The sequence below is a fragment of the Dermacentor andersoni genome, chromosome 6 (genome assembly GCF_023375885.2).
Source record: "Dermacentor andersoni chromosome 6, qqDerAnde1_hic_scaffold, whole genome shotgun sequence".
NCBI lineage: Eukaryota > Metazoa > Arthropoda > Arachnida > Ixodida > Ixodidae > Dermacentor > Dermacentor andersoni.
In genome coordinates this window covers 31,039,794-31,062,760 of record NC_092819.1, presented here as the reverse complement: position 1 = coordinate 31,062,760, position 22,967 = coordinate 31,039,794, and the positions used below count along the sequence as shown (strand labels likewise).

The window sequence follows — 22,967 nt, the reverse complement described above, 5'->3', positions numbered from 1 at the left end:
ACAATGGTCTATATTATGACAGTGCCTGGCTGGAAACCTTTCAGCAGGTTCCGGGAAACTTTTTGATGATACGCTGACTGATGCTGCTTTTGTCACAGCATCAACCGACACCGGCGTAAGCATGGACAAGTGGCTGTCCCGGCTCGAAGCATCGGGGTGGCTGAGTCATATCAAGAGCGTTCTCTCGTGCGCCTGCTTTGTTGCCCAGTGCCTTGACCAGGACGGTGAGCTGCAGTATTGTTTCTTTTTGCCTATCGTATTGTCACCTAGCACTGCAGGTGATGATGTGGCCTGTAGCCAACATTTGGTTCATCAATAGTGTTAAAGGGACACTAGGTAGAATATGTTATATGAGCTTTATTAGTAACATTACCATTCTGCAATACCAAAAGAGCCATTCTTGCCATGAGGAGAGGCTTTGCAAGTCAGAAAAGATGCAGAAAGGAAAAGGAAAGGAAAGGTTTCACCCAAAAGGCAAAGATTGATAGCAATAGCAAAGTGTTAGACAAATATATGAAGCAAGGTTCATAGTTTTATTGACCATATAAACCACAGTAGACATTTGCTTACTAATTGAATTAAGAAGCATGGTGTCGCCTGCATATGGGCAAGCACAACAGACCTCACTCAATGACTGAAAACACTTGGTGTCACAACGCTGGCGTGGTGAAGAATGACAGCAGCTGCGAGTGCATTTCCCTTCATGCTGCCTCTCGCTTCGACGAGAATTAGGCGCGCGAGAACGCAGCGCACACGAAGCCATCAGCTATCTCGGGTCACCTAACTTTTGCACTCACCACGAATCGTTCCAAGATAGGGCGCGTGTGGCTGCGCATTGAAGGAGGAGATGCGCACTAACCTGGACTGGAGTTAGTACATTTTGCGAACATTTACAGCACCGTGACAGCACAAAATATAGTTTCAAATCTGTGACGTCACACTGATCCACTGGCATTCCAGTGTGAAAGCTTTTAAATAGAACTTTGACCTATATCTCCTCGTCTAAGAAACAAACAATTACCACAAAATAACCTAAATCATCTTTTGAAAGAACACTTTGTTAGTACAAACTGATTTAGTGTTTATGTTTAGTCTTTCTTTAAAGGTCTCTCACATTGTTTGGGCATTGCAAACAGATGAACGTGCATAGATCACATATTGACAACAGTGTCCCGTAGGTATTACAAGATATACGCTGTGAAAACAGCTAAAAATTCACGCAACAGCCTGTGCACCTGTAATTTAGATGGCCTCATTTCCTGCCAGAGGGACGACGTCCAATCAAAGGCATGTCCATGTCACATTCAGTGCTTGCAAGATCATCGACTGAGCATGCGACTTCATTAAATCGTAATTCAATGCAGAGCATGCAAAACGACGGTTGCAAGTGCAGCAAAGAAGGAAGAAAAAAGCGGAAAATCAGGCTTTGTGACAAAAATGTGGCGCTGTCCTTCGACTCTGGTATGAAGAAAGCAGGAAAGAATGCTGCGTGCGGACGCTATCAGTGAAGTTTACTTCCTTGCTGTATAGCAATCTGACATCTCAGTTTGTACCATCTTCTCTAATGATGAAGCAAATTGAACAATATTTCTGGTAAAATGCTCTATAGATGGCGGTTTATGACTTTCATTGCATTACCACAATTTCTGTTGGGTCCTGGTGTGGGGCCCTTGAAACACCCTTTATAGTGATAGTTGTTGCAGCACCTTTTAGCAGCGTTCATGACATCTGTCACTGTAGTTACCTCCCTCATAACAATGACTGTTCAAGAAAGGAGAACATGTTCGCCAGTTTTGAACCCAGAACCTTTTTCTGCTGGAGCTGATGCTCTAAAATAGCTGCACTGCACTGTCATAACATTGGCACAGTTTTTAAGTTCCCTAGTGAGCTATGGCTCATGATTCAGTTGTTGCAATGCATGGGCCAGTTGTAAACCAGCATCTGTGCAAAGGTTAAGCAAGGCCAGTTAGCTGCATGAAGGGGAACACAAGATGCAAATGAGAAAAACGCAAACGTTGTTCTTCAAAGCCTCAGAAAACAGGATGGATGTGTTTGGCAAGTTTGTACAGTACAATCGCGATCAAAAATACCCGGCCCACGGCTCCGGGCGCAGGAGCGGCTGCGGGGCCACACCGCGGCGCTGCTATCTCCATCGGGCTAACATCGGGCGCCTGCTTTGAGGGTGCACCGAGTGACGACAAACTTTGCCCTCACTCTCGTGCGGCCAAGTCACGCACTTGATAAATTTCAAGTGCGGCGTTCGGCTCTTTCGTAGCTGACGGCTCTTACCAGCTGGCACCTCTTGCATACACGCACCGACTCCGGCAGGCGCGCGTTAGGCTGCTGCATGGTTTCACGCTTCATGTTTACGTGCGCCTCGCGCCCGTGTGTGCCGCGCTTGTGTGCTTGGCGTTTGAACGGACGGCGCACGTCATGCAGGCTCTCAACCAAAGACGCCATGGCAAGGCATTGGTGCATAGGAGTAGCAAGCAAAAAGCCACCACTTTGTTGGTGTCAACGCCCGTCCTGACTAATGTTCCATTCTCGTTTAACGCGAAAGCGTTACTAGACTCACATTGCAGAAAACGTTCGAATCTGCCAGCCGTGCCCGGAAGCCGTCCGCCGCCGCCGTGCAAAGAACTATGGCAACACGGCAATCGAAGCGATATGGAAGCGCCCTCCTGTGCACTGACCATCAGCAGCGAAACAGCCGAGCGCCGCACTAGAATTTATCAAGCGCGTGACTTGGCCGCACGAGAGTGAGGGCGAAGTTTGTCGTCACTCGGCGCACCCTCAAAGCAGACGCCCGATGTAAAGAGCTTTAACCCGATGAAGATAGCAGCGCCGCGTTGTGGCCCCGCAGCCGCTCCTGCGCCCGGAGCCGTGGGCCGCGTATTTTTGATCGCGATTGTACATTCTATGTACAGAACTTAGTATTGAATTGTAGATAAGTAAATTTGCATACACAAAAGGCACCCGACAAGTACAGGTGTTTCACGGCATATGCAAAAGAACCTCACATATTGTTTGTGCAGTCCTCCGCTGGACTTATCATGGGCATTTTTTAGTCGACTTCCTGACTCATGCCATCATTTGTGTCCGTGTCTAACACCTTTTCCTTGTGTGCACGTCCCTTGTGTTTCACTGGTACCCCCTTTTTCAAGTCCATCATTTTTGCTCACCTTGCAGAACGTTCCGTGGTGATACATGGGTCCGAAGGCACGGACTCGACCCTGCTTGCGTGCTCCCTGGCTCAGGTGATCCTGGACCCGGACTGCCGAACGATGCGTGGGTTCCAGGCGCTTGTGGAGCGCGAGTGGCTTCGTGCAGGACACCCATTTCGTCTGCGCTGCCAGCAAGGGGCTTTTGCGCCTGCCAGCATGCGTACCAAGGAGCAGAGCCCCACCTTCCTCATATTCTTGGACTGCGTGTTTCAGGTAGGAACATAAATATTGCCGGCTCTCACCGACCTGCGTGCCACACACGGTATTTACCTGAATGCTATGCAATAATGCATGTGTATTGAGTGTTGCCCAAATAGAAGCGGCCAGGTATACATATGCAGTGAAATCCCGATATAACAAACTCAATGAAATTGGCACTTTACTGCGTTATAGCGAAGTTTCGTTATATTGAAATGTGACGTTTTATGCATTAAGTAGTCGACAAATTTTTCATACACAGAAGGGGCCGTAAAATTTTCCGAATTATTGGGAAATTGGAAAAAAAATAATTTCATTGAGAAAAACATTTATTTTGTTAAATTTGAGAGTCGGCAACTAAAGGTATGGTTTTGTGCTGTGTCGATATCCTCACATTAGTGGTACTAAGCGAAGCGTGTGAATCTTTTGCGTTCACTCCGGTGCCGCAGCTGATAGCGCCAACAACAGTGGGGCATCGCTATCATGAAGAGCACCAGCAGAGGGAAACGAATGCTTCGCCTGCGTGTCACTCCAATGCATCTCTGATACTCGAAATTGCATGACCTCCAGCATTAAATCACTGGGAAGACAGCACACATGAAGCAGGCCCTCTTGGCTCACCCAACCTTTGCACCTGCTGCAGATTACCTCCAAAACAGGGCATGCGGGCCGCATATGCACTCAGCCTCGATGACAGCCACGTGCAACTAAAGCCAGGCTAGAGGAGTTTAAGATTGTTTATTAAATTTGCTTTTGTCGGTTCATGGTCGACCACTGCTGCTGCTTCATGGCGACAACTACTTCGGACGCTACATCTGATGCCCAACATGCATAGCTATGAGTATGTCTTTCACCAGTGCGAAGAGTGCCTGTTGTAGTAAAGCCATTGCAAGGAGTGCATAAGTGACAAAAGATGGCAGTGACCACGGGGCTTTTCAAGTAGGTGGCCGCTCAGACAATTGGTAGAAGCACAAGCAAGTACTTCGGAATGAGGGACATTGACCATGAGATCAAGGAAGAGGTACTGCAGCAGCTTAGCACTCTTCAAAAGGACATCGGACATGTATAGTCAGACGGTACTGCTTCAGATATAGAAGCAGGAGAGTAGAGAGGCGATGCTCCATCTGCCATAAACTAAATCTATCCACCAATCATCAGTGCCTGGTTGGAAGCTCGTGAAACTTTTCAGAAGGACTGCAAAACTACAAATAATGCCGTCCGAATTGAAGCGAGCAGATCAAGGGATGACTCAGTGTAGGTAGCAGCTGAACAGGTGACACCTTGCTATGTGTGCACCGGCAATGAAGTAGTATCGAAGGCTGGCCTCAAGCATACTGCTTCAGGAGTCTGCGAAAATCTGGAACTTCTGGTTATTGAGGTTTGTGAAGTCTGCAGTGCTGTGACGAGCGCCTGTCAAGTTCGCCGACAATGTTCTCATTCCATGCGCAGCACAGACTAGTCTAGTATGTGGCAACGAAACTGTGGTACACAAACCCCTAGCAGGGACATCAAGCTTCTTCCCAAAGCAACATGCTGCGCCAACGACAATGGACGAATGAGTAAAACAGGCAACGGCATCGACGGCAGAAGTGTGCCCGCAGAAAGATAATGAAATGATGAAGAGGCTTCTGAAGACAACCATAAAGTATTCGCCTCCCAGGGCTGTTCAACAGAAGCTTAACCCATGAGCACTCTTTTCGGAAGAGGGGACGTGTCAGGATCACTGAAATGCTGCTGATTGCTAATCGGAGTGATGAATCGGCAGTCACCTACATGTAAGGACGCACTCCATGCACTGATGACAGTGGCAGATAGGTCACACGACTGTCTGCACATCATGGAACAAGTATGCCCAAGCCTTCATAAGCGATTGCCAAGAAGGGTCAGTAGGGACACTGCTTTCCTAGCAAGTGCGCATGCATGCGGCATGCACCCCAGAGGAGCCAAGATTGATTGGCCAAGATGACGATTGTGGGGAGGCTGGACAAGTTTGTTCATTCTGTAAAGTTTATTTGTTGCAGTTCAAGCTTGTTTATTAAATTTGCTTTTTGGAAAGATTGGATGCGCTTTGTAGACGATCACAAGGAAGAAGACGGGACAGGCGCAAAACACAGCTAAACACAGCATTGCGCCTTTCCCGTCTTCTTTCTTGTGATCGTCTACAAAGCGCATCTAATCTTTCTAAATACAGTGAACCAACTTGCCCAACAACGCATCCTACTAAATTTGCTTTTGTTCAGTCAACTGCTACTGCTTCTTCATGGTGACGACTACTTTGGACCCTACAAATTCAACCATTTGATTATCTGTATCCGTGGCAGTTTCCATTGATGCCTGCATAATCTATCGCAGTGGCAGTGAAATTTAGTTATATTTGAAATCATGTATAAACATACTTCGTCATATTGAGGTTTGATATACAAGAAGTTCTATGGACAAGAAGTTATCAAATGTTAAATACTTCATTATATCGAATTTTTTATATCAAGGTTTAGCTGTATATCTTCCAGCTGAACCACTTGCCGATTTCTACTCAAATTTTGCACAGAGGTAGCATTTTGCCGTGGAATACTATGTTATGGCGTGGTGGAACGCACTTTTCATCATAGTGCTGAGAAATAGTACCATGGTTCTATTCAACCAGAATCTGCCTACATCACCACAGACGGCACCTGCCATGGTAGTGTGCTGGCCTTGTCATTGTGCTGCTAACACCAAGGGTGTAGGATCAAATCCCAGTTGCCACAGCCGTATTTCGATAAAGGCGAAATGCGAAAACGCCCATGTACCGTGCATTGCGTGCACGAAGAACCCCAGGTTGTCATAATTAATTGCAAGGCCCCCCAGCCTGCCTGATAATCATATCATAGTTTTGGCTCATAAAACCCCAGTATTTATCTTTTTTTAACCTCAGACTGGCATCACTACAGATGACCTACACACCATGGATTTATTTTAAGTGAAACAGGTGATTAATCTCACAAATGTGGTATTAAAGTGAATCTGCTGAAATATGCTATATCTGCATGAAATTCAACTGAAAGTTAATCTTTTGTACTTGGCACTCATGTTTATTCAACACTCAGTATAATGCGGGGTCCACCTTTTTGAAGTTTGAAAACTCAATTTGAGCAGAAATTTCACCATGCACTCTCATTCATTGTCAATTTCAAGACACCAGTGTTGAAGGGAATTTCTCAAAAAATTTGAAGGGTGTTTCTTTCAGAAAAGTACGACACATATCAAGCATCATTTATTAACTCTGCACCTGTTATGCCACAGTGGGACATACCCATTTAGGAAGATGGCCATGAACGAGCACACCTCCAGTTGCATATACGAAATGGCTATATAATAATAAAAAAATGTAAATTGAAGAAGTAGTTCTATATAATACATCATTCTATTAACAAATTGGTGTGCTTTACAGATATCAGTGAGCAAACATTAAATATTCAGGTTTTATGTAGGAATCATAGGGGGACATCCCCATACTGGAGGGTTGGCCAAAATCAGGCATACAACTAGTGGCATGTACTGAAGTGGCTAAATTTATAATAATAATAATAATAATAATAATAAAAATAATAATAATAATAATAAGAAGAAGTAAATAAAAAATCTGCTAAATATAATTCACGAATTCATTAGAGGGCAATTTCAGTAATTTTTCCTTGTCAACAGGTGTCGATGAAATTCGCTGCTTATGTTCCTCTGAACACTTCTGTCAAGTCCTTAAAATAGCAGGTTTGAGAGTTGTGCAGATTTTTTACAAATGGCTATAATTGCCTCGAACACCCTCCTTACCTTACCTCCTCCTCAGTTACAGGCCACATTGTGTATGACGTCAGGAGTGTTCCATGCACAGTGTGCCAAGATCACGCAGATGACAGTGTCGAGGTGTCGACGATCGTGAGCTAGTGCATGGTGTGAGAAGTTGCTGTCGCGAGAAGTTGCTGTCGCAAGAAGTTCCCTGTGAACGGACAAGAGGTGGGAGGTGGCAAGCTGTGTTGCGTTGTTGGCTGCACAAACTTCAGCCCTCATCACCTTCATACACAGTTTGAGCCGATGCCTATTACGTTCAGCCAAGGTTAAGCCTATATGTCATAGTCGAGGAGTTCATGCATCTACTGCTGGCGGACCTGAGCAACTGACCTGAAGCTAATTAAGCCATTAGGATCACGAAAACTGCTTCTCTAGTTCAGCTTTGACCATGCGAATTTGTAATAAATCATTCCTTGTTTCGTACAGTGCACACACAAAAAGCAAGAAACGACAACACGGAGCAGTATCAACATTGGTACATTGCCGTTTTTGACAGAAAGCTGCCAGCCACACTCACCGGCACTTCCCTAAATTAAATGCAACTACGAACATGGGTGTATTTTTACATATTGTCGTGCACGCACATTATTTAGCTTCCGAGGTGCACTGCTTGCCTCGTATCCCGTATGGGCAGCCAAACGTAGACCCCTTCGATACAGCAGCGTAAACAGCCGCCTCGTTCAGCTGCCGACGGTGTCAGTACTGGCATCGGCATTTCTGCAAGAAAACTATGCGTTCTCTGAACCAACAATCATACGCGCAAAGTCCTCATCTGTGTCTACATTACGGAACATATTGTGTGCACAAAGAGAATGTGAAGAATAAATAGGCAGCGTAGCAACGCTCCCATACTACAGTCTTCCGCTCGCTGTTTTCGAAGGTGTGTGGTCATTCATATCATAATGATGCAACGATGCTTACATGCACAAAATTTTCCTGTATTGATATGTTCTGACATTAATTGATCTCACTGATGAGCGGCTAGCATTATATCTCAAGCAAACGACAAGTGGTCGCTGTACCTGCCGATGTAAATAACTGCGCCGGTTGGTGCTTTGGACTGTCAGCGATGTTCTTGCACGACACAAATGCGGAAAGTCGTGCTCCACATGTTACAGTTAGCATGCGAAGTGATTCCTTGAGAAGGGGCAAAACACCTAAAATAGCAAGCAGCACGTATAAAATTAGTGGTCAGGGCTATCCTTGGCCTTCTGTTGCAGCACGATACGTAGCGCATCGGCGCTGGCTCCCATGGTAGCAGGTCGAATGCGAATGGCGATTTGGGCTATTGAATTTGTCAGGATCATGACTGTCAATATTTGACAGATCCGAAGTGCTGGTGCAGCTGACATTGTCACCTGAAGGTCCGGCATGGTCACGAATCAGCCGAGCGTCTGCTTAGCTGCCTGGTCAGGTTTCGGTTTCGTTTATTGTGCTTTTTTGCTTACTTAAGATTATTTTTGATTTTGCGGAACGATTCTACTTTGATGCGTGACAAGGAGGGTCTCGGGAACCTAAATATTCATTACCTTGACATAGTAAAAAAAATCACCAGAGCTGCCCTTCAATAGGTCGTTGTGCTTTAGAAATGCCTGTGAACCAATATTATACATTCCGGTTTTTCATCACTCCAGTTTTTCGTGGGAAGTCATATTTTTACACAGGACAGAGCTGTGCATGCTTGATCAGCTACAAGGGTTGTACGAGCCACTTTTTGGTTGTTTCATATAACATTCGTATATAGATCTAGAAATATATCCGCCGAGATAGTGACTGACACAACAGCACCCAGCAGCGAGGCAGCCATGCAAAACATGGGAAATTAAGCAAAAAGAAAACTTCGATTTAAAAGTGTCATGTTAGTATTTTTTTTACACTCTTAAAAAGGTTTACACCCTTTGGGCTTATCTTATCCCATGACAATGATCGTCATCTGCCTTGCTTGCGTTTACTTTCTTGAATACTCAGTACTCTCTGCTTTCCTGTCGAGAATGCTGTGTCACATTGATAACGCGCAAGCCACTCGTGACTTGGAAGTGCCGGGCTCGCAGCGTTAAAGAAAAGAAATGTGGGCAAAACAGATGACGATTACTGTTGTGGGACAAGACACAAACCAAAGGATGTAAACTTTTTTAAGAGTGTAGGTTGAGAAGTGAGGACTGGGGATGTTCTTAGAATTACAGGGGGTCTAATTTTTCTTTAATACAGTAATAACTCAGGTTCCATCATTTGTAATGGCTTCACACAGCATGTATGTACCAGCTTTGCCATTATCTGCAGTGCCACTTGTGATCAGTGGCTGCCACTGGATGGTGCCTCTAGCACCATCCAAAAAGGCTAGCATCGCTGCTAAAGGCCCAGAGCTGGCTTTTTGTTTTACCTTTCATTTATCATTGGTCAGTTCCCTCTGACGAACCAACCAGTAATTTCGTGCCCAGATGATTCTTAGCATGTTGTTGTTCATTCTGAATGGAACTCATTCACTCCTATGTCCTCTACCATTTCAAAATATCCTTTAGGGTATTTATGAATTTCATGGGGCAGCATTTAAAGTACCTAGTAAATATAGGCAGATTACGGCATTCTGTAAAAATGAATCTCTCGACAGAAGCAATTTTTTTTTCTAGCTGACAGGAGCTCATAGTGGCTTCAAATTTTTATTCTTCAGATTCACCAACAGTTTGCCTGCTCATTCGAATTCAACGAGCAGTTTCTCATTATGCTGTTTGAACACAGCTACTGTTCTTCATTTGGTGAGTTCTCTTCTCCCACCAGAAAAATTCATGTTTTTTTTTTGTCCTCTGTGTTGATGACATTAACAAATTTTGAACTTACTTGCAGGCACATTCCTTGCAAACTCTATGAAGGAAAGAAAAGAACTCAAGCTGGCGCAGAAAACATACTCCTTGTGGTAGGCTCCTTTTCTTGCCATGTCTATTGCTAGTAGTTGCTGAAATCCACTGTGGTGGTCCAGTGGTTCTGAAGTTCTGCTGCTGAACGTGAGGTAATTGGTATGATACCTGCCTATGGTGAAAACTAGAGTAAACTAAAGTAATGTTTAACAGTCTCAGAAGAGAACAGCAGTTTACGATAGGTAGTGAGGCACTGGAAGTGGTAAGGGAATACATCTACTTAGGGCAGGTAGTGACCACGGATCTGGATCATGAGACTGAAATAACCAGAAGAATAAGAATGGGCTCAAATCATGAACAGCAGGTTGCCACTATCCCTCAGGAGAAAAGTGTATAATAGCTGTGTCTTACCAGTACTCACGTATGGGGCAGAAACCTGGAGGCCTATGAAAAGGGTTCTGCTTAAATTGAGGACGACGCAACGAGCTATGGAAAGAAGAATGATGGGTGTAACGTTAAGGGATAGGAAAAGAGCGAATTGGGTGAGGGAACAAACGCGAGGTAATGACATCTTAGTTGAAATCAAGAAAAAAGAAATGAGCATGGGCAGGACATGTAATGAGGAGGGAAGATAACCGATGGTCATTAAGGGTTACGGACTGGATTCCAAGGGAAGGGAAACGTAGCAGGGGGCGACAGAAAGGTAGGTGGGCGGATGAGATTAAGAAGTTTGCAGGGACATGGCCGCAATTAGTACATGACCGAGGTAGTTGGAGAAGTATGGGAGAGGCCTCTGCCCTGCAGTGGGCGTAACCAGGCTGATGATGATGATGATGATGGTGGTGGCCACATTTCGGTAAGGGTAGAAAGCCAAAATGCTTGCATACTTAGATTTAGATGTGCATTAAAAATGCTAGGTGGTTCAAAATAATTCAGAGAACTCCCTCATGTCGTGTCTCATAGACCCTTTGTTACTTTCGGACATCAAGCCTTGTGAACCAATCAATCAGTAGGTGGGCACAATGGACAGTGCTGTTGTCATTTGCAAGCAGCAGGAGCTGTCTGTCATGATGTAGCTTCAGAGTTAATGTATTTGGTGTACACTTGCTCGGGGTGCCAGAAGTGCATAAAGGTGTTAAAGCTCTGTCGTACAAACTTGCCTTTTTTTGACCAGTGAATGCCAGCCGGCAATGTCTTGTCATCTTTGTTATGGGCCTGTATGCTCCACTATTGTGTTAACGTCTTTAGCTTTGTTCTCTGTGGCATGTTTCTCTGCAAGTAAACCATATGTGTAAACAAAATAATTGTGTTTGTTTCATGTAACTTATGTTCTGAGCCTAAGGTTGTCTCGAATATGTGAAGCAATTGCTTGACCACCATTTGAGATTTCACAGTGTGTTCATAGTTCGAAAAGGCAGGTATACAAATCCCGTCGTTAATTAATTATAAGGACAACACAAACATTGTTTGTTTCTTATCATAATTTTTTTAGTCTAAACTTCCTTGTCGTTCTACTTGCATTCGCGTTTGCATGCATGCCTTTCCATACCGCGGAGCTTTGTCATGGAGGCGTGCCAACTTACTCAACTTTCAGTTATTGCACAAGCTTCACAATGTATTTGAGCTGAAATCTGCAGGATTTAGATGTTCTGATTGCTGTGTCGTTTCTTTTGTTTCCCTTCTTTCAGGTCTTATGTAAACTCGCCAGACATGCTGACAGAGCTTACGAATCCAATGTACGACCACAACAACCAGGTGATCTGGCCATCAGTGGCCCCTCAAAGCTTAGTAAGTGCTCTTGAATGCGGTGCTTCGCCCTAAACAAGTGTATGCTTGGGTGATTTTTTTCTTTGGTGAATTGGGCTGGATCCTTGGTAACAGTGTGATGGTGGCGCAAAATGAGACAACTGTACAAAAATTAAATCACGTGGGACGGCAGCTGTCCTGTGTGATTCTGTTCTTTTTTTTTTCTATTTCTTCATTGGCACATCTCATTTTGCAATTCCAAGCGTACAGTACCAATCAGCTACTAACCCAGCAGTTCACTCTTAAAAAATATCCATACTTGCTCGATTCTGATGTGCACTTTTATTTCTAGAGAAGGTCAAAAACAGGGTGTGTATTATAATAGAGTACACAAAGCATGCAAAGCTTACGACAGCAATATCCTTAGTTTCATACATAACAGGCAATACCACAAAACTAAAGAGATATCGCTGCTGGCATCCTAGAGCCAAAAGTAGCATGCCACACGTGAAGTAAAGATATACTGTAAGCATGTGTCATGCGATTCGATGTAGCGTTACGTCTCGTACTTTTGCGTCACAAATTACGATGAAGCTATTTACATGGAAGGCGTTGCATATCCAAGCCTCCGAACGTAATGGAATATTTCTGCAATCAGACGTCACAGATCGCACACGACCAAAACATGGTAGTATGCATACTGGAAGCGCAAAGGTGCACAAATAATGTGGGATTTGATGTAACCTAACATCAACTTGTAATTATGTGAAGTACTACGTATCATTAACAGAAAGCCTCACAAATCAAAGACACCTTCACCTGAAACATGTGGAGTGAGACTTTTATGACTACATTGCCTGCATAGCTTTTGCAGCATTGTCTGCAAAGTATGAAATGTAGCATAGTGACGCTTTCTCACTTCAAATGTATTGGATGTCTTTGGTGCTCTGGAGATTATGGTGTTTTGACTGATGTGCAGAGCTGTGTACCTTTCATTTCAACTTCATGAAGAGGTCATGTTTTTCCCTTTCTAGGTTTTGTGGCCAGCCCTGTTCTTACGCTGGGTCTATGATCAGAAGCCTCAGAAGGAAGCGTGGGACATGGTATTGGAAATCCGAAACAGAGATAAGGAACTACGCTCTAAAGCACTTAGGCTACGCAGGTGAGAGGCCTTTTAGGATTTAGAACCTTCACTTGTGGACAAGGGAAGTGATAAAGGATTTCTGTGGAGCTTGGTAGGCAACGATTACATTGTATCAAATACAGTTACAGTCGCATGAAAATACTTGGTGCCATGTGTGCTTTGTTTTGCATTTGTAAGCAGTCTGGCATTTAACATGCCATCTGTGTTCAGTGTTATGCTTCCATACTCGATGACCTTGCAGCTTTAGCTCTCTCACACATCATGATTCTTGTTCTTGTTACCATTCGTTTATGTAGTGTGTGCTAGTGCATCTTCTTATAGATATGATCCATATTCCACATTGCTTGATTGTGTTCACTATCACCTTTTACTGACCCGCTATGGTGGCTCAGTAGCTATGTCGTTGCTCTGCTAAGCACGAAGTTGCAGGATCGAAGCTCATCCATTGCAGCTGCATTTTGGTGAGGGCAAAATGCAAAAACACTCATGCACGTTCAAGAACCCCCAATGGTCAAAATTAGTCCAGAGTCACCCACTATGGCATGCGTGCCTCATACTTGGATCATGGTTTTGTCATGTAAAACCCAAGAATTATTTTTTTTTCTCCTTTCACTTGTATTCCTACAATGTTCACAGTGCTATCCTACCTTGCAAAATAGTATAATGGTACTTAGAATGAAAATACTGTAGTCTTCATTCATTTAGGGAAGTGACAGATTTGATGCTAGGAAAACATAGGGAAGGTGGGAGAGGGAAATTCAAGACGATGAGCAAAATGAGGACAAGGTAAAAGTGGTAGCCAACATTCTGACAAGTGGACCTGTCTTTATCACTTCCCTTGAAAAAGGCAGGTCCATCTGTCGAAATGTTGGCTCCCGGTTTTACCTTGTTCTTGTTTTGCTCATCAAATGTGATACTGGTAGCACATGCCACATGACCTCCTGCGCCCTTACCCGTCATAGTGGCACGGTGACTCCGGCATTGTGCTGCTAAGCCCGAGGTCACAGGATCGAATCCTGGCCACGCGGCCACATTTCAGTAGAGTTGAAAGGCAAAAACGCCTGTGTACCTTTGTTGGGTGCATGTTAGAGAACTCCTGGTAATCAGAATTAATCCAGTTCCCCCACTATGGCGTGCCTCATAATCATATTTTAGGTTTGGCACACAAGAGTCCAGAATTTAATTCTTCAATTTTTCAATTTTTTTTTTTTCTGTGCCCTTGAGAAACATGGAGCTTTCACATAGGCTTGGACTTTGCATGTGTTTTCAGAAAAGAAAGAAGCTTGATACAATGCTTTTACGTTTAGTCACTAAAGGTGGAAAGAAATTAGTCTTAATCCACTTTGCTCTTGCACATTGTCACACGCTGAGCTGCACATAGTCAAGCTTTCATCTGCTTACACTAGAGCTAGATGTTGATTAAACCTTTCAACCAGATTAATCGGTACATTTTGATTGATTAATTAATCAGATTTGTATGTGTACTTACATAAGCAAAAAAAAAGCCTCTGGTTTGTCATGATACGTACACTTTAAATAAAGAAAAGGTATGCTATTTGAATTGACAGTTGTCTTTATTATTAGGCAACGCTGCTTGAAAATAGACAATTGAGCATGTCAAACTCAGTCAAATGCAATCGCGGCTCCAGCTGCCGAGGCAAAGAAGCTTAATATGATCTCTTGCAGAAGAGAATTCCTTCGCTTATCAAGTCATGCCAGTTGCAGAGAAGACGTGCTCGCATAGCATTGATGTTGCCGGGATGTACGTCATTGTCCTTACAACCGGCATTATGTCTAGTAGAAGGCGCTGTACTGGTCACCACTGCAAAAGCTCCAAGTCATCTTCAGTTACTTCTGGCATTAAGCGATGAAACACCACCTGGTCTGGCCCTGTTTCCTCACCATTTTCCACTGAAAACGAGTATACTTCCGTTTTTTCGTCTGGATACATTGGATCAGTTTGACCGTATGATTTTGGCTAGTTTCGAAAGCCATACCCGCATGTTCCCCCAGCAGCCATGCGAGCTTAACCAATCAATCTGATCAAAAAGATTAGTCGTGATTAAAGCTTCAATCGGCTAATCGGAAGGTTAACCGATCGATCACCCAGCCCTAGCTTACACCCTTAGCATGCCACAAGACTCCTGTCTGGGAAGGACCAAAATATGTTTTTTAAATTTTTATCATTTGTCGTTGACGTGTTCTTTTCTTCTCTCTGCCTCATCCTTTACCACAAGTGAAGTCTTCTTACCATCAATTTTGTGACCTCCTTCTCTGTTGTGCAGGCAACTGCTAGAGCTGGAAGATGAGGCTGTCATCCAGGGCGTCTTGCAAGACTCTCTTAGCCTGCTCGAATGACATCCGAGGAGGGGCTCAGTGCCCTCTTCACAGCGGGGAAGCACCAGCGCTGTGGAGGACATGGGGCCGAGCCACCAGCAGATAACTGCACTGGCTCAGGAAACTGCCAGCACCGGCAGCCGAGCTTCTTTCTCTCACATGTCATCCGCGGGTTCGCCTCAGTCGTCCCTGTCCTCGTCACCAGCTGCCACTTCCTCTGGTACTCCCTCGCACGTGCGCAGACTCCTCAGAAGCCTGCTGCATCTAAGCTTGGACAGCCATGCAGGAACTCGCCTGGCTCCGGACTTTGGAGCTGCGTCATTTGACGAGCTGACTTTCAAGCGGGGTGATGATGATTGACGTCCTTTTGTGTGGCTTTAAAATTGCGGCAGTGTTGTTGGCCAGTGTTCTTGGCCGGTCCTTCTTGTCTTTTGTCTGGTGATTGATGCCCATAACACTGGATTTTCTGGATTGAGCGCAGATTTTAATCTAGAGGTTTTCAGATTTTCATGTCGAGTAAGATTGATCCGAGGTTTTTTAAGATTGCATGGAGAATGCGACTATAAAATGCGTCAGCCGAGGACATTTTGTAATAGTTCTTAATTCACCAGTGATACAGTGCATTTTGCAACGTTTAACCATTACCTTTGTGTTGGTTGTTGCTTGCTTCAGTACTTTTCAACATCAAAAGGAAAACTCCAACTTGCTGAATATTTGATGTATATTATTGCATTGTGATAAACATGGCTGTGGGCATTTTTATAACTTGCTTCACTGTTGTTGGTGCAGTATTCTGTTCTTTAATCCCAACAACTGCTACATGGCATAAGTCACAGTGCTGTGTATTCAAGGATCTCAGCATCTACTGCACATCTTTTCTGTGGGAGTTCTTGTATACACGTACTTCTTGCAATGTTACACTTCAGGCCTTAGCTTATAGGGTTGTTCAAGGTTGACCAAGGCATCCATTTTTGACAGTAAACAGGAAATGTGCTACAATTATGAAACTAAGTCAACTTTTCACCTCCCCACGTGCACATTTTGCCACTGTTGCCATTGTATTTGCCGTCTGATTCATTCACACAAAAGGAGCTGCATCGCAGTTCGAGCTAGCGCAGGGTCACATTTTGCAGCCAGGCAAACGTGTCCGTAAAATTCATTGGTGTCTGCTTGCTGCTCTTTCAACTACTGAGATCAAGCATATATTGGGGTCTGTTACATTGTTTACCACACCATACTTGCAGTTTTCGAAGAATTTTAGCTGAATTGACAATGTTGTCTTGCAAATTTGATTGCACGTAGGTGCTTCATAATCACAGGCACATGGGCCTCCGTTATAATAGCTGGAACTTCTGTCTCTAATGTGTTGTGCTGCGAGGGGACACTGAAAAGGAATATTGTTGCCTCATTTGATAATTCTGTCATTCTTCAGCTGTTCTTTTACCTCCCATAAGCAAAAATCCAGTCAGCTCTGAACCACTCTTGGAGTGATGTTCTAAAAGTCAAACAAGTTAGCCCTTCTGTGCCCAAGTAACTTGTGCTGAATTGGTTACGCCCATTACATTTTCTATATGCTCTAGAGCAGTGCTTTTATATATGTGGTCTGCAGACTCCCAGAGGTCAATGGGGCCTATGAGCACTACTTGCGACATGTCATCAACACGCACTGTCTTCCAAAAATAACAGACAAGCGATCTGGCGAGGCACTTGCAAAATCTAGCCATGCAAAGCCAGATTCCTCGCGATGATGTAGACAACAGTGGCCATTACTTTTCTACTAGTATTTAAACTTCAACTATTTTTGTTTATCTTTGTTATCCTGACTCGCATTTTCTACATGCCACATCCACCGTTATCACCAATCCAGACTTCAAGGGACATATGGCGCACCTTAATGCAATCAGGGTAGCTGCAAATACTGTTTTCATTGTGGCCCTAAGTTCATTTCTGTTTTAAACCCGAGAATTCAAAGTGTTACTGAAGCTGCATCCTCACAGTAAACCAAGTCCATGCTTTGGTCTGCAGACTAGGCATCATGTGACGTTGCGTTTCTGGCTTCATGAGGGCAATATCTGACTGTGGACTGTGAGGAGGGGAAATAGCATCTGGCTTTTTCGTTGCCAGGTGGGCCTGAACTGGGTTGCAGACCAAGTAGCTATGGAGCAAGCAGAGATACTTAGCCTGGAAACTGAGCGTTCCTTCCTCTACCTCCTTGCAATTTGGTATGTCGTCATCGTCAGGGTGGCGGTCGTTCTTGTCATCAGTTGTCTCACTGACTAGAGGTGGTTGTATTGCAAGGTTTCTATTTACTCGGCACATGCAGCATTTCTGGCTTCGTGTCGAGCTGTTTTGTCTTGCCAGCTTATCAAAGCTTCGCCTACACTGATTCCCACAATGTCTGTGTGAGATCTGCATGATCCTTTTTTTGGTATCGTCATGGCCAAGAATGCTTGCAGTAAGTCACCATGGCTCATGTTTCTTGTGCACCTGTGTTTCAGACAATACGAATGTGGCATTTCTTTCTCTTATCTGTGCATGAACAAAGTGCCCGCATTAGGTTAGGGAAAGGTCTATAAGACACTCTTTCTGTAGGAAATGACGTGGTACGGAAGTACTACTTTATGTTGAAGAGATACTGTGTGGGCCATCGTGTTGCAAGGCTGTGGATGCTCACTGGTGTGCCTGTTTTGGCAGCAGATCATAGCGTGGTACTCTGTTCAGCTAATCAGTGCCATTTTTTCACTTTGTAGGTGATTGCTAATTGCAGCTAAACCATTGTAGTCCTGCCATCATGTAACCGATTGACCAGCAAGTTGGTATCTCATGTGGATCAAGTTTAAAGGGCCCCTAAACCATTTTGAGCTCAAAAACATGTTATATGGTGGCAACTGTGTACCAGCCTGCAATTAACGTACAGATACAGAATAATTTTTTTTTAAATGATGTCGAAAACTGTGTGGTTGCTGCTGTTTCTCAATTGCCCTCTCTATTCTCCCCTTGGATAAGCCTCCACTTCACGGCATACTTCTTTATCCTTCATCTCACCAATTCTGTGCATGCAGCAATAGCAACAGGTTGCATTAGCCACCCAGAGTAAAGAACAAAAAGAATGGGTTCTTTCATAGTCCACTTCAGGGCTGCTATCTTGCACGCGTTCAAAAAGCCGACATTCAGTTTTTGAATGCATGCAAGATAGTGGCCCTGATCACACTTCTTGGAGTGTCAGCTTGTTCGAAGCTCGACAGAAGGATCAGTGGGGTGAACCCCCCTTCCTCCTCAGAACACACAGGCCGCTTTTGTCACGTTGGCAAATTGCCCCTCATATGCTAATTAATCGACAGCTTTTACCTTGGTCACGTCAAGCACATGACCCTGCTGGCATCACAATGTTTCAGTTTATTGTTCATTCAAGATGCATGGTTGTTAGTGGTATACTGGCGAGGGTCCCAAAGTCCAACGACTGCAGCGGGACTCTCGGTTAACAAATAGATCGATACAAAATGATTCATTGTTATAGCAGTGTAAAATTGTGCAATCTATAAGTAAAAATAAATGAACGAAGTAGTGTGAAGTAGTGTAATGTGTGAAGAAAAAACCAGAAAAAAAAATGTAATAGGTTTAGGAACTTTTTTAAGTGGATTCGAGGGTTTGCGACTGCTAGTTAAGAACTCCTGCATTAGAGGCTGCAGTGGCATGATCATTCCAAGTCACCATTGAAGTTTTTTAATCCAAAATCTGCTTTTAATTTTGTCCTTCATGTGTTGGGACTCGAGAAACTATGGTTCCTTCCTCAAGCTTGGTTGTTTCTATAGCTGAACACTTGATCTTCTTGTCTCTGTACAATAGTGAATATGTAATCCTCATACCAACAGGCCTACTGAGCACTGCGTGCTAGTCTATTAGTCTGCATTTTTGTATATATTGGCTCTTAGTTGCTGAGAAAAAAAAAAGTCCCACAGATTGCTTGCCATGAGTGCGAGAGTTATGGTAACGCATGCATGGCATACACTGAATATGTGGCATTGATGTGACGCTAATCTCACTTCCCTTACATAATTGACACATATTCCATTTATATGAATTCTTGGTTGAAGAACATGCTTTCTTTTTCAGTTGGTTGATGTGTAAATTATAGCATGTGTATGCAGCATGTACCATAAATCAAAGCTTTCCATGTTGAAAAAGATGTGTGCGGTGCGCTGTATCTCTCTCTCTTACTGTGTGCATATCACACCAGTGTATAAGAACACCGCAGATCAGCTGTCACTGGTTGTTATGGTGGAAGGTGTAACCGGCGATGCTGTCGTAGAGATTGTCCTTGATATGGAGCACATTCGTGCCTGTGTTGATGACAGTTCTTTAGCAGCTTGTGATACTACCATTGTTGTCTATATAAGTTCTGGTAAGCTTTATTTTAATCCTTAAATATATATACATTTATAAAAAAAAAATAACTTAGCACTGTTTCTATGTGATGCTGTACTGAGGACACTTTCTCTTATACGCTCAAGAGAAGTCGCAGTGCCATTTATTATACTATTCTTTGAAGTCAACAAGATGAAACTTGTTCATATGTACATTGCACTTTTGCATTACTTGTGTTAAATAGTATTTCACTGTGTTTGATTCAATGCTGTGTGCCCTCCGAACCCAACACTTATTTTAATATCTCCATTTTTCAGTTTTCAAGTAATGTGCATTGTGCAATGTGTCCAGTTTGCACTCTGTCTACTTTCTGTAGCTGTGTACTTGGAAACCATTAATTGTTTCGTTTTTTCCCCCATCCATATTTTTCACTGCTACTCTATCAATTTGTAACAAACACATTCGTATAACAAATATAGGATATATAATGAAGGTATTTTCATGTCAAATGTGATTTTGTTGCATATAGGTTTGCCTGTAGTATGCTTGATGTTTGCTGTTATACTGATTGAAATGCTTTCCCCCCTCATGCTTTCAACAGATGTATTACTTGCAGTTGCTTGGCACCCAACTTATCAGTAACCGCTAACATCCTGCAAGGAGCTAAAATGTTGCCAATCTAGGCCTTAATCAGAAAAACTGCTAAAATGGTAGCCGCAGTGCACCTAAATGATGACCCTCTTGTGAATATGAGATATGTCTTTTATTGTATACTCTAGAAACATTGTTATTACGCATTAACCTAGTACCAGAAACAAAAATTTACAAGTGCAGCTGAGGCAATTTCTTGTGCTGTCATCCAAAATATCTGACTGACAATGCTTCCAGCAGTGTCCTGAGTAGCTAAAAGGCAGCGAGGTCAGAAGGGAGTCCAAGTTCTTGCAGCTTAGTGGCTGCAGAAGTAGCTGTTTTGGTGCAAGGCTGAATTTTCAAGATAAGGATCATTATTCTTTTTATTTTCTATTGCGTGTAGTATATGAACTGGTCCATTATGAAAACAAACTCACAATCGGCGTTAAAAATTATTACAGCAGGCATGCGAGTTCAAACCTCAATCTTCGTCGCCTGCTAAGTACTCCCCGCAAGGAAACAGTGTGCCTGGCGGTACTTTTCTGATTACAGCACAGAAGAAATGTAAATCGGGCCTTACCTTACATCCGACCTGTACATTGCAACTTGAGCACCTAGTTAGATGGGCAGTGGCTCTGCAAGGAACATGCAGCCTCTGGGGTTTATTTTCTTTGGAGTTTATCTGTCAATCGTGCATGCATTTCCTTTTTAACACTTGCCCACTGCTTTCCTGTCAGAAACAGTGTCGCACCGATATGCACATGCCTTCCGTCACCTGAATGGGCTTGGACTGCACCATTAAAAGAGTGCACGCAGGATGAATGATGATTATTGTTGGGGGACAATATAAGCTCTTAAAGGTGCAAATTTTTCTTGGATTTTACACCTTAAAGCATTGTACACTATTTGGAGCTTATTTTGACCCCCCCCCCCCAACCTGATGATAATAATCATGAATCTTATGCACACTTCCTTTGTTCAACACTCTGTTCTCTACTTTCCTTTCTTGAATGCTATGTCATGCTCATACGCAAGTTCCAACTGTGACCCGAATGCACCGGGAGTGCAGCATTAAACAAAGTAAATGCATGCATGATAGATGGAAACTATTGTTTGAGGGCAAGATGAGCCCTCAAACAAATATACAAGTACTCTGGAAATATTTTTTAGACTACTTGTATATTTGACTACATTTAAGTTTTTATACTCTCCATTGGAGGAGTATGCTTGCCTTTCAATGGTGTAAATTCATTCTGTCTGTGCATAAGCAGAGTAGCATTACATTGGAGTTAGAGGGAGCTAAAATGTGAGGCATGCACTTACTGTTGCAAAAGGAGGCACCAGCCCTTCTTTGCCCATAGGGGGCAGAAATACAGTGGCCAGTATCACTGTTATACTGTTGTTACCAGCTTGTAAATTATACAAACATTGTGGCTGGCAGTATGCTGCCTTAATAATTTGTTCCACTCTAAGAGCACTCATTTATAACACAAGAATGAAATCCATGTGTGTTGATTTTTACCCCTTGGAGGCTTTTGTACATAAAGTGCACTTTATAGCTACCGAAGGAAAATGCTTATTCGAACATCTGAATCAATATAAAGGTCTTGTGCCTGACATATTCAGTTGAAATAACTGTTCAATCGAACAGTTGAAATATTCATTACAGGGCTATGCTCAACCAAGATGTGTAACTGTCAGCTTTCACAGCATATTTAAAAATGAGTGTGAAATCTCAAAATCTTCCTGAAACAATGCGAAGTTGACTGTTTGATGTGACATGACCTTATAAATAAGCCATGAACCACTTCTCAGTGTTTTTGTTGTGCTGATGCTTTGTGTGTTTAGCCTTTTCAGGGATCCTGTAGTTTAAATGTTGTGACTTGCGTAAAATACCCCTTGTACAGATGTTGAAAGCTGTTTGCATTGCACATTTTTTCTGTTCTAAAGGTAGGCTTTTCAAGTGTGTCCCGAGAACTTGCGGACATGTTCAGGGTGGTCTTGGTACTGAGGTCATGAAATGCTCATATCTACCTTTACCTTTAGACTCTTTGGGAAACCTTTACCTGAGGAGCAGGCAAATGTTTATAGTGGGAGTAGTTTGCCTGAATTGCTTGTGCCTGAGTGGCAATCATACACAGTGTAGGTTTGTATTCAGCTAATTTGGCACAAACATGGGATTTCTCATGGCTTAAGGAAAGACCTAGTCACTGATAGGTACTTGTATTTGCTATGACATTTTTATTAATAGTTAATTTTATAAATGCACTTAATTTTTTTCTTTTCTGTTAATAGATACATACGTGTTCACAAAGACCAATGCACTCGTGCTTTGCTAACAATATGACACTAGAAATTTACTGTTAAAAAGAGTTTGGCGTTACTCAATATTTGTTGCTCGCAAATGTTGCCGTCACCATATTAAACTGCTTACTGAGCTTAGGTTTCTTGTTCTTGCGTGTTGCTTTACCAAAGTATCCTGCACATTACATGCATGGAGGACATATTATTTTTGAGGCATGGGCTTTCCAAGAGCAGGCCACATCAAGTAATTGGTCACAGGCATGGTTCTATTTAGCTTTCTGCACACAATGATGTGGTCTGTTCAAGGGAGATTACGGAAATGGGAAATGCTTAAGTGGGCAG

The 22,967-nt window shown here is 43.3% G+C and overlaps 1 protein-coding gene across 4 annotated transcripts in view; it reads left to right on the top strand.

Moving 5' to 3' along the window:
• LOC126521482 (myotubularin-related protein 9) overlaps positions 1-22,763 on the top strand; it is a 43,521-nt gene extending 20,758 nt beyond the window's left edge. For all 4 annotated transcript variants that reach the window (XM_050170190.3, XM_055066037.2, XM_055066036.2 and 1 more), the window contains 7 exons: positions 99-224; positions 3,190-3,437; positions 9,916-10,000; positions 10,089-10,158; positions 11,788-11,887; positions 12,880-13,007; positions 15,275-22,763. In XM_050170190.3, the coding sequence (XP_050026147.1) occupies positions 99-224; positions 3,190-3,437; positions 9,916-10,000; positions 10,089-10,158; positions 11,788-11,887; positions 12,880-13,007; positions 15,275-15,347 (830 nt within the window). In that variant the 3' untranslated portion in view covers positions 15,348-22,763. The remainder of the gene's footprint in view (positions 1-98; positions 225-3,189; positions 3,438-9,915; positions 10,001-10,088; positions 10,159-11,787; positions 11,888-12,879; positions 13,008-15,274) is intronic.
• Positions 22,764-22,967: the final 204 nt, after the last annotated feature.